Below are 15,372 nucleotides of genomic sequence, written 5' to 3'. Positions count from 1 at the left end.
TTATCTCCATTTTACTGATGAAGAAACTGATGCACAGAGAGGCTAAGTGACTTGCCCAAGATCACAGAGCAAACCGGTGGCAGGAATGGGACTAGTAATAATATTAATAATGTTGGTGTTTAAGTACTATTTGCCAAGCATTGTTTGAAGCACAAGATAATCAGGTGGGACATGGACATCTGACTCAGGCTAGGCTTTATCAACTGTCCCCTTGTCACTGCCCTGCCAATCAATCAATCAATCAATCATATTTATTGAGCGCTTACTATGTGCAGAGCACTGTACTAAGCGCTTGGGAAGCACAAATTGGCAACAAATAGAGACAGTCCCTACCCAACATTGGGCTCACAGTCTGAAAGGGGGAGACAGAGAACAAAACCAAACATACCAACAAAATAAAATAAATAGAGTAGATATGTACAAGTAAAATAAATAAATAAATAAATGAATAGAGTAATAAATATGTACAAACATATACATATATACAGGTGCTGTGGGGAAGGGAAGGAGGCAAGATGGGGTGATGGAGAGGGGGACGAGGGGGAGAGGAAGGAAGGGGCTCAGTCTGGGAAGGTCTCCTGGAGGAGGTGAGCTCTCAGCAGGGCCTTGAAGGGAGGAAGAGAGCTAGCTTGGCGGATGGGCAGAGGGAGGGCATTCCAGGTCCGGGGGATGATGTGGGCCGGGGGTCGATGGTGTGACAGGCGAGAACGAGGTATGGTGAGGAGATTAGCGGCGGAGGAGCGGAGGGTGCGGGCTGGGCTGGAGAAGGAGAGAAGGGAGCTGAGGTAGGAGGGGGCGAGGTGATGGACAGCCTTGAAGCCCAGGGTGAGGAGTTTCTGCCAGTCACACCTTGCCTCTGGAGGCAATTGCCCACTTGCTTTCCATATGAAGTCAGCCCTGCTGCAAATCTTTCCAGTGCCAGGATCTGGATCCCGCGGTTCAGAGCCGGGCAGGAGCAGCTGGACAGCACCCTTGAGCCTTTGTTCCGTGTGGCTGGGAGGCCCGTGGCCACCGGCTGACTCCCCAGGAGCCTCACCACAAAGGGAGACAGACAGTGGTTTAAGGTGCCCCTGGGGGAGTCTGACCCTAAGTCCACTGCAGCCCCCGTAGTTAATAATAATAATGATAATAATGATGGTATTTGTTAAGCGCTTACTATGTGCAAAGCACTGTTCTAAGCGCTGGGGAGGTTACAAGGTGATCAGGTTGTCCCCCAGGGGGCTCACAGTCTTAATCCCCATTTGACAAATGAGGCAACTGAGGCACAGAGAAGTCAAGTGACTTGCCCAAAGTCACCCAGCTGACAAGTGGGGGAGTCAGGATTTGAACCCATGACCTGTAGCTCCACAGCCCGGGCTCTTTCCATGGAGCCACGCTGCTTCTCTTCATGCTCTCAGTGGAAAGAGCATGGGCGTGGGAAGAAGCACAGTGACTGTAAGGTCACTGTGGGCAGGGAATAATAATAATAATAATAATAATAATAGCATTTGTTAAGTGCTTACTATGTGCAAAGCACTGTTCTAAGCGCTGGGGGGGATACAAGGTGATCAGGTTGTCCCACATGGGGCTCACAGTTATCATCCCCATTTTACAGATGAGGTAACTGAGGCTCCGAGAAGTTAAGTGACTTGCCCAAGGTCACACAGCAGACACGTGGTGGAGCTGGGGTTCGAACCCATGACCTCTGGCTCCAAAGCCCGTGCTCTGTTTATTGCCATATTGAACTCCCCCGAGCGCTTAGTACAGTTCTCTGCATACAGTAAGTGCTCAATAAATACGACTGAAGGAGCTTCCTATCTAGGGTGCCTAAGCATCCCAATCTCCAGATGGGGTTATTAGATAGTTATTTCTATTAGATATTAGATAGTTATTTCTCTTCTCGCCACTCTCCCTCTCCACCTTCATGATCAATCTGTGTTTGTACACATGAGAAGGGAAAAGGGCAATAATAGAACATTAATATTCCCTAACATATAAATCGGGTTGAGAGTGTGTGTGTTTCCGTGTGTGACACTTCACTGTAGTTGTGATTCTTGGTACCTAATCATAAGGCAGACCTGTTTGAAGTTAATCATTTCTGTAGGTTAGGCAGGATCTGAAGGAAAAGCCCTCCCTAAGCCCAGAGAACTATTAGGGTATGAAAGAAAAGATTATAAAGATAATCAGCTCTTACATCCTGATAATCGCCTAAGCACTCAAGTGCAAACGATTATCTGGAACTGTGTTATCTGCCTAGTTGATTATTGTAAGAGTGCTAATGGGTATTGAATACTTGCACTTTGGGCAGGCCACAAACAGGTTCCTTTGAGAGTGGAGATGCTCAGTCAATCAATCAATGGAATTTATTGAGCTCTGACTACATGCAGAACACAGTACTAAGAGTTTATGTAGATCTAATCCCGGCTGCTCCACTTGTCCGCTGCGTGACCTTGGGCTTCTGTTACCTCATCTGTAAAATGGGGTTTGAGACTGTGAGCCCCACGTGGGGCAGGGACTGTGTCCAATCCAATTTGTGTGTATCCACCCCAGTGCTTAGTAAACACTTAACAAATATCATAATAATTATTATTACAATACAAATAATAATTGTAATTAAAACCTTCATAATAAGCTAATGGCACATTAATAATTTATGGTAATTTTAAAATCTCCTTACCTCATAGCTCCACATGGAGCAGGGACTGTCTGAACTGAGTATCTTGTATCTGGCCCATGCTTTGCCCGTTAGTAAGTGCTTAATAAATACCACTAATGAAGCAGCCATGTTGGTACTATGGGCCTCTGCTTTCTGTGCCTAGTAGCCTCTGTCTCTTCCCACTGGAAGCCCACCATCTGTCTCCTGTCCTGGCCTAGGCTCCCATCTCAACAGGTCTCTCTTGTTGGTTTGTCTGTCCTCCAGCTTCCCGGGCGGGCCTGGACGTGGCTTCTCCTCTCCAGAGGATGGGGGCTGATGGCGAAACCCGGGCCCTGAAGAACCTGCTGATCAGCGTCAACTTGATTCTGCTGGGCTCCGTCCTCACGCCGTCCGACGGCCAGCTGGAGGTCACGACCGAGCGAGTCAGGAGGCCGGCGGCGGCCGAGGCGGGCGGCGTGGCCGGCGCAGAGCGGCCCATGGTCTTCAACCACGTGTACAACATCAACGTCCCCCTGGACAGCCTCTGCTCCTCGGGCCTGGAGGCTTCGGCCGAGCGGGAGGTGAGTGCCGAAGAGGAGAGGAGGACGGAGTTCACGGACCAGACCACAGACAGCGGGAGCCAGGTCACCTTCACGCACAGGATCAATCTCCCCAAGCAGGCCTGTGAGTGCTCCAACTCCGTCCGGGTCATGCAGGAGCTGCTGAGTCGAATCGAGATGCTGGAGAGGGAGGTTTCCATCCTCCGGGACCAATGCAACTCTAACTGCTGTCCAGACAATGCAGCCACAGGTAGTAACCGGGACCGAGAGGTCTTGCTGGGGAGTGAGGGGTGTTTGGATTGAGGAAGGAGACTGGATGGAGGTGAATGAGTCCCATGGGCTGAGATCTTGCTTTTCTACAGGGGGACTGGGGGAAAAAAATAAGGCCGCTTTGTACGCAGCCCTCTGTGACTGCCTCTGTAAGACCTCGCTTGCTGCAGTCCTGAGGGACTCGGTCCAGGGATTTTTTTTCCACTGCTCAGCCAGTCTGCGATACCTGGACCCGATTTTGGGAGGGGAGGAGTCAGGTAATGGGGCAGCATTTCAGCAGCGCATGTCCTTTGGAGGGGGGGGGATCCGGATGATTTTTCCCCTTTCCATTTTTGGTTTCCCCATCCACCTGGTAGATCCCAAGAATTCGGATGCTCTGCTCCATCCATCTCAGACCACCTCTCATCTTTCAGGTCAATAACTGCTGCTCATCAGTGGTCCGGTGGGAAGGGACTCTTCTCCTGGCTTATTTCATCCCAAATGATTTCATTCCCTTAACTAAGCCAGCATCCCTCCAGGGTACTTTCTCCTCCAGAAGGTGCTGGACTCCTGGTTTCTCTTTTTTGTGGTATTTGTTATTCATTCAGTGTTATTTGTTAAGTGCTTGGTATTGGCCAGGCACTGTATTAAGTGCTGGGGTATAAAAGATAATCAGGTTGGACACAGTCCATGTCCTTTCTGGGGCTCACAGTCTTAGTCCCCATTTTACAGATGAGGTACCTGAGGTACAAAGAAGTTAAGGGACTTGCCTAAAGTCACACAGCAGACAAATGGCAGAGCAGGGATTAGAACCCAGGTCCTCTGCCTCCCAGTCCGCCTCTGTACCCACTAGGCCACACTGCTTCTCAGGTTTCTTTCCTCCTCGTTCCCCGGGCTTCCTCACACCAACTCCTTAACGGTAACCAGTGTTGGCTGAGAGCAGCAGTGCTTCATGGTAGTTGATGGGGAACCCGGTTATTATCCCTGTGGCGATTGACCAGATACTATAGGATCCTTCTGGGCCTGAAGGCTTTTTGGGTGAAGGGAATAAGAGAGCAGCACAGAAAGCAAGGGCTTTAGGCAAGTCCTGGCTGACATGATGCAGTTCCTGACTTTCTCTGAGTCCTGAAATATCCTGTGATGATTTTTCACCTCCTTCTTGCCCCTCTCAAAAGTAATGACTCCATGACTCCAAGCTCCATGCCTTAGCGCCCTTCCTTGTGGTTTGGTCACTTGGAACATAGAGGCTCACACACAGAGAGCAGTACCAGCAGTGTGGCTTAGTGGCAAGAGCCTGGCTCCACCACTCAATAGTAATAATAATAATAATGATGACATTTGTTAAGCGCTTGCTATGTGCCAAGCACTGTCCTAAGCGCTGGTGAGGATACAGAGTGATCAGGTTGTCCCACATGGGGCTCACAGTCTTCATCCCCATTTTAGAGATGAGGGAACTGAGGCACAGAGAAGTGAAGTGATTTGCCCAAAGTCACACAGCTGACAATTGGCAGAACCGGGATTTGACCCCACAACCTCAGACTCCCAAGCCCAGGCTCTTTCCACTGAGCCACAATGCACTTATGAGCTGTGTGACTCTGGACAAGTCACTTCACTTCTCTGTGCTTCAGTTACCTCATCTATAACATGGAGATTAAGACTGTGAGCCTCACGTGGGACAACCTGATTACCGTGTATCTACCCCAGTGTTTAGAGCAGTGCTGGGCATATATTAAGCACTTAAATGCCATCATTATTATTATTATTATTACCCTGATTCTTAAAAGCAGCGGTGGCACTGGGTAGGGGGTGGGAGGGCCCTTTTGGGTCTCTCCTAAAGGCTGGGCCTGCCTGTCACCGTATCCGTAGAGCTCTCAGGGTTGTTGTGGGCAGAGAGAAGGGCATGGTTACTGCAGAAGGGCAGGGATCCGACCACGGTGGCTGGGCCATGGCAGAGTCAAGCGTTGGTGGAGACTCATCATCATCATCATCATCAATCGTATTTATTGAGCGCTTACTGTGTGCAGAAAACTGTACTAAGCACTTGGGAAGTACAAGTTGGCAACATATAGAGACAGTCCCTACCCAACAGTGTGCTCACAGTCTAAAGGGGGAGACAGAGAACAAAACCAAACATACTAACAAAATAAAATAAATAGAATAGATATGTACAAGTAAAATAAATAAATGAGTAACAAATATGTACAAACATATATACATATATACAGGTGCAGTGGGGAAGGGAAGGAGGTAAGATGGGGGGATGGAGAGGGGGAGAGGAAGGAAGGGGCTCAGTCTGGGAAGGCGTCCTGGAGGAGGTGAGCTCTCAGTAGGGCCTTGAAGACTCGAGGAACCCAAACACACCGTGGGAAGCCTGAGCATCCCCCCACCCTGCGGGGCTGTGACAACCGACCCTCATGGGGAGACGTGCCCCAAGCGGGAGAGCTTCCCAGTTCCCCTCCCCTGGGACCACATCCAAACGGGTGCCAGGATCACCTAACCCAGTTCTCCCTCATTCCAGGGCAGCTGGACTACGTCCCTCACTGCAGCGGCCACGGCAACTTCAGTTTGGAGTTGTGCGGCTGCGTGTGCCACGAGGGCTGGCTCGGCAAGAACTGCTCGGAACCCGACTGCCCCCTGGGCTGCTCCAGCCGCGGTGTGTGCGTGGATGGCCAGTGCGTCTGTGACAGCGACTCCAGTGGCGACGACTGCTCCGAGGCCCGCTGCCCGGCCGGTTGCAGCCCCCGGGGCCTCTGCGTGGACGGACGCTGCGTCTGTGAGGAGGCCTTCTCTGGGGAGGACTGCGGTGAGCCGCGATGCCCCGGGGACTGCTCGGGCAAAGGGACCTGCACCAACGGCACCTGCTTCTGCCAGGAGGGCTATGTGGGTGAGGACTGCGGCCAGCGGCGCTGCCTGAATGCCTGCAGCGGGCGAGGAGTCTGCCAGGCCGGGCGCTGCTCCTGCGAGGAAGGCTACTGGGGCCCGGACTGCTCGGCGGGTAAGAGGGAGAGAGGCAGCCGGGCCGGTGGGGACGGGGCAGTGGGGCCTGGTCGGGACATTGGGGCGGGGTACCCCCCGCCACGCAGGGGCCTGGGGAGAAAGCCAGTCCTCTTCTTTGAGCATGAATCTGCTTCCAATCTCAGTCACTGCTGGTGGGGCGGTGGAGAGCAAGAGAGAGAGAGAGCAAAGAGCAGAAAGCAGGAAAGGTTAGGAACGACACAGGCCCTCACCAGGGCAGAAAACCAAAGCCAGTGGTCAGAATAATACCTGTGAATGACAGTGGTCTCTTCTGGGGCCAATAATACCTTGATTTCCTGGATCTCCAAGCTCCTTATCATATACTATCTCATTGGTCCCTTCAACAGCCCTAAAAGAGCAGGATGGGCAGGTATTTTTATCCCTATTTTAAAGATGAAGAAACTGAGGCCTAGGGAGCTTAAGTGATTTGCCGACCTTGGGAGGAAGGAAGGGAGCGAGAGGAGGAGAGAGAGACCAAGAGCTGAGGCTCATGGGCTAGTGCTCTTTGCCTGCCTGCACCGCCAATCCGGATCAGGAGCAAAGGGGGTCTCGTGTCTGGAGCACCACACTGGGAGGAGGAGCCAAGCGTCTGATTCCCAGCTCTCCCGTGACACTGCACCAGCCCCTCGAGTGCTCCCCTGTACCCCAAGAACCCGGACATCTTGTCCCAGCTCCCCGGCCACATGCCAGTCTGTTTCACGGTGTCAGAGTCCCGGGAAAAAGAATCAATGCGAGGGCGTCGTTCCCAAACAATTCCATTAGACACATGCAGAAAGGGAATTTTGCATCAGCTACACAGAAAATCACCCACATTAACCAGAGGCATTTAACTTTCCAGCATTCAGTAGACTGAGACAGAAGAAGTAGGGGCAGGAAGTGCGGAGTGGATGACTCATTCATCTCATCCTATTGGTGGCCGTGCCAGGGCCCGAGCACACCCCCACTTCGTCCTGGGGTATGCTATTGAATAACTTTCCCCGGTGGGGGGGCCCGGAATGGAGGAAACACACCCCTCAGCCTATTATCCCGCTCCGGGGAGCCACCCCTGACTCACTGGCTGTGGCCGGGAACTCTTCATTGAGAAAATTAGTTCACCATTCAGTCAAACGCGCAGCCCATTGTGACTAAATCCCCAACTGCCACTGGCCCAGTTTCTTCATCTCCAGATCAGATCAGGCTATTGATCTGCCTGACCCAATGTTCTGTCTCCAGTCACAGCCTGGGTTTGACCTTCCCTGGAGGCGGAAGCAGGAGCCTCGGCCTGCTGCAGGAAATTGAACGTGGGCAGGGGCCAGGCTGACAGGTTGATGTCCTGAAGCTCCTCACTGCCAGCTCATTGTGGGCAGGGAATGTGTCTGCTTATTGTTTTACTGAACTCTCCCAAGCATGTAGTACAGTGCTCTGCACACAGCAAGCCCTCGGTCAATCCAAATCAATGAACGCCATGGTCACAGCCACCCGAAAAGTCACTCCAAATGGGGTCCCCTGGGAGACTTCCCACCCTTTGACACCTGCAAGCACTGCAGACGAGGGGAGCAGGCAAGGATTGGGCCAGGGGCATAACCTTTCTTTAACCCTGAAAGTTAACTCTTAGAAGCAGCGTGGCCTAGTGGAAAGAGCACTGGGAGTCCGAAGAACCTGGGTTCTAGCCCTGTCTCTGCCACTTGTCTGCTGTGTGACCCCTTGGGGAAGTCTTTAACTTCTCTGTGCTTCAGTTATCTCATCTGTAAAATGGAGATTACGACCGTGAGCCCCATGTGGGACATTGACTGTGTCCAACCTGACTTATTTGTATCTACCCCAGCACTTAGTACAGTGCCTGACACAGAGTAAGTGCTTAACGAATGTTATAAAAAACAGCAAGGTGCAAATCCCAGCTGCCCTCCTAGCCTGAGAGAAATTAGTGCATGACATGAAAAATGAAGTGAGAGCATCTTTACTGACCCATATCAAAAATATACCCACAAGGGCTGGCTTTTCCTAGATTATACACTTTATCTTGGGTAGAAGAGTAAGAAATGAAAATCCACAAATTAGTTCTGGTCCCAATCCTGAGGCTATTTGCAAGACCCATTTAAAGTTTATGTAAATCCTGGGAGAGAAGTGGTGGACTCCCGAACGCACACATCTCATGCGCCCTGTTGTCGGTGAGGTGAACCGCTGCTTTCTCACCCGTCTGCTTAGACTTTGCAGCCCCAGGTGGGATGGGGACTATGTCTGACCTGATTGTCTTATATCTAGCCCAGCTCTTAGTACAGTGCTTGGTACATAGTAAGTGCTTAAATATACCACAATTGTTATAATTATTATTCCAGGGAGCCCCATATGGGACCCTGACTGTGTTAGACCTGGTGAACTTTCTACCGCAGCTCTTAGAACAATGGTTGACACTTAGTAATAAGTTAAGGAATACCATAATTATTATTATTACTAGACTCTAAGCCTTGCCCTAACAGAGATCAGGTGGAAAATCTAGTATGAGCCAGGCTTACTATGACAGGGTTCTAGATTTTGGGGTGCCTAGCAACTAGAACAACATCAGATTGTGTTGTTTTCCATGTTTCAAGCAGTTTTCTCTTGGGGGGCCTCTTCACCTGGTTAAAATTTCTCCTTGTCCATTTTAGAAAATAAGGCAAGGAAGCAGAAATTGGATGGTTCTCCCCTCACTAGACTATATGTTCCCCAAGGTTAGGGATCATGACTACTAACTCTTTTAGTCCCCTAAACACACAGTCAGTGCTCAATAAATACTGCTGGTCAATTGATTGCTTGTGCCAAAGAATCAGTTAGGAAATAGAAGGTGGCCTAAAAAAATCTCCAGTGTCCTGGAGGGAAGCTGAAGTCCCTGCCCCCAGCCCCACCCCAGTTTTCCTCCCTTTTCCATCTACCAAGATGAACCAGGAGATGTGATCTGAGCCAGCACCAATGACTATCAATCAATCAGTCGTATTTATTGAGTGCTTACTGGATGCAGAGCACTGAACTAAGCGCTTGGGAGAGGACAGCACAACAATATAACAGAAACATTCCCTGCCCAGAGGACACTTGAACAAGTAAGCGGGATGGTAGCCATGCTCTTCTACTGCCAGAGTGCAGTGGGTAGGACCCAGAATGTGTGAGGTGAGGAAGTCGTCCAATAAGTCCATTCCAGAAGCCTGGCATCTATTAGACCAATCAAAGTAATGCACCCATTTACATTTGGGAGCTGTACCCATTAATTACAGTACTGGCTTGTCATCCCCTGTGTGGGAGAGACCGGACTCACCAAGATGCAGGAAAGCCAGGCCCAGAATTCTAAATCAGTCAGTCAATCCATAGTATTTACTGAGGACTTACTCTGGGCAAAGCACTGTACTAAGTGTTCGGAGAGTACCATAGAGGCAGTGCTTCAGGGCAACCAGGCCAGAGGAAGAAAATTCTCCATAAGCCCATGGATTTTATCAATGAGAGTCTGTCATAGATGGTCCTTTGGGGGAGAACTTGAGAATGAGCCTGGTGAAAAAAATGAGCTGATCTCTAGGACTGGGGCTTGAGAAATGGAAAGCTACTTGAAGGCAGGGACAGTGTCTTCTGTCAGCATTGTATGCCCTAACATTTAGGACCGTGCTCTGCAAGTAGTGGGTTCTCAATAACTACTCTTGGTTGCTCTGTTAAGTAAGAGCTACTCTGCAGTCGGTTCCGACACACAACTCTACCGTGTCGGAAAGCCCTTGCTGTCCTAGACTGTTAGGCTACAGTGTGGAGTCCATTATTTCATCATCAGTCATCCTCAGTGGTATTTATTGAGTGCCTACTGTGTGCAGAGCACTGTACTAAGTGCTTGGGAGAGTTCAGCAGAGTTGGTAGACACATTCCCTGCTCACAGCAAGCTTGCCTCTTGGAGGAGATGTGACCCTAGTAGTGCTAACTACTTACCATCTAGACTCTAGACTAGTCTTGTGGGCAGGAAACCTGTCTACCAACTCTTGTGTTTTACTATACCAAGCCCTTAGTTCAGTGCTTTGCACACAGTAAGTGCTCAATAAATACCATTGATTGACTGATTGCACTTCCTGAGCCAAGTGCCCGGTAAATCTTTTAGCACTGGACCAATTCAAAGTAATCCAGTTTCCAGCATTGACATCAACATTTCACCTACAAGAGGAGCAAAAAAAACAAACAAAAAAAAACCCAGAAGTGGTGGGCCTCAACCTCAGATCTTTGCCTTCAAAAACTATATTCTAGGGTCCAATCCCGACAGAGTTTGTGTGTGTGTGTGTGTGTGTGAGAGAGAGAGAGAGAGACTGAAAATATGTATATATAAAGTGATTTGCAGCATTTATGTCTAGAGCCCAGTCAGAGAGAAGCAGCATGGCCTAGTAAAAACAGGGCCTGGGAATCAGAGCACCTGGGTTCTAACTTATCTACTAACAGTGAGCAAGTCACTTAACTTCTCTATACCTCAGTTCCCTCGTCTGTAAAACTGGGATTTAAGGCTGTGAGCCCCGTGAGGGACAAGGACTGTGTCCAACCCAGTATCTCGTACCTACCCCAGCTCTAAGTCCAGTGCCTGGCACATAGTAAGTGCTTAACAAATACCATAAAAACATTTTTAAAAAGAGGAGAGGGGCATTATTCAAGCTGGGTCTGGGGTGGGGAGAGGGTCCCTCGAGCTCACACTGTCTGTGTATTGCCTCCCGTTAGTTGCCCCACCCGAGGACTTGCGAGTGGCTGGCATCAGCGACAGGTCCGTTGAGCTGGAATGGGACGGGCCGATGGCAGTGACGGAATATGTGATCTCTTACCAGCCGACGGTCCGGGGGGGCCTTCAGCTCCAGCAGCGGGTGCCCGGGGATTGGAGCACCGTCACCCTCAGGGAGTTGGAACCAGGGCTCACCTACAATATCAGCATCTACGCTGTCATCAGTGACATCCTCAGCCTCCCCGTCTCAGCCAGGGTGGCCACCCGTAAGTACCAACTTGGCGAAGAGTCGGGGACCCTGGGCTCCACAGAACCTCTCGGCCATTGCCTTTTCCAGCAAACCCCCGACTTTGGGGGGTCACGGCTGGCAACAGAGACCTGGGGGGTGGTCCTCAGGCCAAACTGAAGACCATAGGATCTCCCTGCTGCCTCCCAGAACTCTCAGGGTTGGCCTGAAGTAATTCACCTTCCCTCAGTGGCCCAGTTGCCATGGGCCCTTAAGGTCTGGAATGTTCCTGACTGGCTATTGTTGTTCCCAGCTTAAAGGGGGTGTGTGAAAATGATGAGCCAAATGGAGGGACACATATACAAAACGATGAGATGTCACCTCTGGGCAAGGTTACAGACATCAAAGCACAGCCCTGTAAGCCCACCTGGCCAGCCTCTAACGTGTCTGAAGGCTAGTGGAGGCTCCCCAAGCAGGATGGATTGGAAATCTTCTGCCTTCTAGGGTAATGGCTCATGAGGGGGAATTCCTAGGAGTCCTGGAGAACGGAACAAAACAGAGGGCTGCAGTCTGATGGGCAAGATGTGGCCATGCTGGCTTTGGCCCAGGAGAGGAGAAGAGAGTGGGGAAGAGAAGAGGGAGAGGGGGTGGAAGAGAGAGAGAGAGAGAAGGCTGGAGAGGGGAAGGGAGAGAGGAAGGAAATCTCTTTGTGGTGTGAGTGTGTCCCACAGTTGCAGAGGGCACAGTTGAGCTCATGGCGACTGGCATCCATCTGGCTCTATTTCAGATCTCTCCACTCCCCAAGGGCTGCGGTTCAAGACCATCACAGAGACCACTGTGGAGGTGCAGTGGGAACCCTTCTCATTTTCTTTCGACGGATGGGAGATTAGCTTCATCCCAAAGGTAATGCCGCTCATAAAGCAGCCCGACCCCTAGCCCCAGGGTTGGAACCACAGAGCAGGCCGATGGAAGGAAACGTCAGGGGTTGGGGAGGAGGGGAAGGCGTATGCTGCTCACTCCTCCCACCTCTCCAAATCATGGCGGTCGCTATCAGGGTTCATTCCGTCACTCATTCAGGAAGAGCTAGCCTAAGTAATAAGGGGAGGAGAAGCGGCAGAAGAGAAATTTCCTGTAGGCTGCTACAGGCTCGAGCCTAGGAGATCATGGCAGGAACTCCAGGGAACCGGCAGCCTCGGGGGCCGCTGCTCTGATCTGTGCCAAGGGATCTGCCTTCTGAGTATGGGTGTGTGTGTGCGTGTGTATGTGTGTGTTCGCCTTTTTTTGTGTGCGCACACGGGCTTCCGTGTATATGGGGTATCTCTACAAGAGTGAGTGTGTGAGTCTGGACCAGCGTGATGTATCTGTGAATGAATCTCATTGAAGGTGAGTGGGTGTAGCTGAATGTGTGTGTGTGTGTAAAAGATCTCTCCAGATTTAGACCTCATCATATGCCTGGCGGGAAGCAGGGAGGAGGGAAGAGAGAGAAGCCCTGAGAGCAGCAGCCAGGGAGATCCAGCCTATGGGGGCTTGGAGAGACCTGGCAGCTGAGCTCTGTTTCTTATAAGCCACCCTGCTGACGCTTCCTGAAACCCCTCTCTTTGGCCGAGTTGCAGCAGACAGGCGCAGGAGTTTCTGACAACCAGCCAATTGAGACGCAGTGTGGCCTAGTGGATCGAGCATGATCCTGGGAATCAGAAAGACCTGGGTTCGAATCCCGGCTCCAACATTTGTCTGCTTTGTGACTGTAGACAATTCACTTAAGTTATCTGTGCCTGTTACCTCATCTGCACAGTGTAGATTGACTGTGAGCCCCATAGACTGTGTCCAACCTGATTACTTTATATCTATTTCAGCGCTTAGTACAGTGCCTGGCAAATAGTAAGCACTTAAATACCATTGAAAAACCAAAAAAAAACAACATCTGGGCTGTAATGGTAGAGGGAACTGCACTTCCATCAGAGAACAGCCAAAGAGTACAAGATAGTTGCTCTCCTATCAAAATAAAAGCAAATAGCTCTCTGATTTTAAAATGCATGCAGGCACTCACACACACATACGCACATATACACACACATCTGTTCTAAATAGCCAAAGGCATACACTTCCCGATTAAGAATGGAGTGACTAAAAAATTAACATTTCCTCAACATCAACCATTTTAGCTGTAGCAGTGAACAGTCTAAATCAGCAAACGACTAATTTTTATTGGCAAGCTCAGCACATTCATGAAGAGTTTAAATAATTATTGAGAAAGTGGCAAGTCAGATACCAAAATCTCTTCAGTGCTGAGTATTCACATCTTCCCTCAACACTTTTGTACATAATTTCCATGACCTGGTACTTAGGCAGTAACTCATGTACATATCCCATTTTCCTCCTTCCTATCTGTACTTCATTTTAGTGTCCATCTTCCCCCTGGACTGAAAGCTCTTTGAGGGCAGAGAATGCCTATACTAGTTCTCTTATAATCCCCCGAGCATTTAGTATAGTGCTCTGCATTCTTTGTACAGTGCTCCGCACACAGTAGGTGCTCAAATTCCATTGCCTGATTGACTGAGGGCTTGTCATATTGGAAGGTAGAAGTTTGGTTAACAGACATAGGTGATTCCCAACGCCTCCCTCAAGCAGAGTCTTTGACGATGCAGAGGGCCCTGGCAATCACTGACATTCTCCAGACCAGAGAATGGCCCAGAAATCGTTGAAGCCCAAGCACCCTTGGTCAAAGATCTTCCATTTCATGTCAGGGGAGAGCAGATCAGCAGGTGTCATTAAATGTGAAAAGTAGAATCTTCCAGCTTGGCTGCGAGGTTCATCTTAGGGCAGGCAGGCCTCTGCTCTGAGGACTGGCCTGGGAGAGAAGGGAAATGAAGTTCTAGCCAAATCAGTCAATCAGTCAGTCAGTGGTATTTCTTGAGTGCTTACTGCGTGCAGAGCATTATACAAAGCAGAATTGGTAAACACGTTCCCTGCAATATGGCCTAGAGGACAGAGCAAGGGCCTGACAGTCAGAAGGATTTCTTATCTCAGGTCCAGCACTCGTCTGCTCTGTGACCTTGGGCAAGTCACTCAAGTTCTTTGTGCCTCGGTTATCTCATCTGTAATATGGGAATTGGGACTGTGAGCTCTCTGTGGTACGGGGACTTGTGTCCAACCTGATTAGCTTGTCTCAACTCCAGTGCTTAGTGCAGTGTCTGGCACATAGTAAGCTCTTAATAAATGCCGTGAAAAAACCAAACCAACCAACCAACCAACAAACAAAAAAAACGAGTCACCAGCTGGGGGAGGTGGGCAGATGGTTGTCCAATCAATCAATCAATCATATTTATTGAGCGCTTACTGTGTGCAGAGCACTGTACTAAGCGCTTGGGAAGTACAAGTTGGCAACATATAAAGACAGTCCCTACCCACCAGTGGGCTCAAAGTCTAAAAGGGGGAGACAGAGAACAATACCAAACATACTAACAAAATAAAATAAATAGAATAGATATGTACAAGTAAAATAAATAAATAGAGTAATAAATATGTACAAACATAAATACATATATACAGGTGCCGTGGGGAAGAGAAGGAGGTAAGATGGGGGGATGGAGAGGGGGGCGAGGGGGAGAGGAAGGAAGGGGCTGAGTGTGGGAAGGCCTCCTGGAGGAGGTGAGCTCTCAGTAGGGCCTTGAAGGGAGGAAGAGAGCTAGCTTGGCGGATTGGCAGAGGGAGGGCATTCCAGGCCAGGGGGATGACGTGGGCCGGGGGGCGATGGCAGGACAGGCGAGAACGAGGTACGGTGAGGAGATTAGCAGCAGAGGAGCGGAGGGTGCGGGGTGGGCTGTAGAAAGAGAGAAGAGAGGTGAGGTAGGAGGGGGGTCCAGGGGCCGGACTCTGAAAAGCCCTGGGAAGCCTTGCTGGAAGAGTCCACAGTTGAGCTGATGGAAAAGTAACCAATGTGTGCGTTTACACAAAACTGCAGCCGGGCAGAAGGCACAAGAATCTGGTACCGATCATTAGTAAATCCCATTACTATTACTCCAGCTAC

At 50.1% G+C, this 15,372-nt stretch overlaps 1 protein-coding gene across 2 annotated transcripts in view; it reads left to right on the top strand.

Moving 5' to 3' along the window:
* Positions 1-2,939: 2,939 nt before the first annotated feature.
* Positions 2,940-15,372, top strand: part of TNR (tenascin R) — a 48,526-nt gene continuing 36,093 nt past the window's right edge. The window contains exons 1-4 of one of the 2 annotated variants that reach the window (XM_038758399.1): positions 2,940-3,424; positions 5,942-6,418; positions 11,122-11,385; positions 12,133-12,248. In XM_038758399.1, coding sequence (XP_038614327.1) covers positions 2,941-3,424; positions 5,942-6,418; positions 11,122-11,385; positions 12,133-12,248 — 1,341 coding nt within the window. In that variant the 5' untranslated portion in view covers position 2,940. Of the gene's footprint in view, positions 3,425-5,941; positions 6,419-11,121; positions 11,386-12,132; positions 12,249-15,372 lie in introns of those variants that run through there. The other variant, XM_038758400.1, reaches the window with a different exon arrangement.

This window comes from Tachyglossus aculeatus, chromosome 16 (genome assembly GCF_015852505.1).
Source record: "Tachyglossus aculeatus isolate mTacAcu1 chromosome 16, mTacAcu1.pri, whole genome shotgun sequence".
Classification (NCBI taxonomy): Eukaryota; Metazoa; Chordata; class Mammalia; order Monotremata; family Tachyglossidae; genus Tachyglossus; species Tachyglossus aculeatus.
Note: the sequence above shows the minus strand (reverse complement) of the source record. Positions and strands in the feature narration are given on the sequence as shown.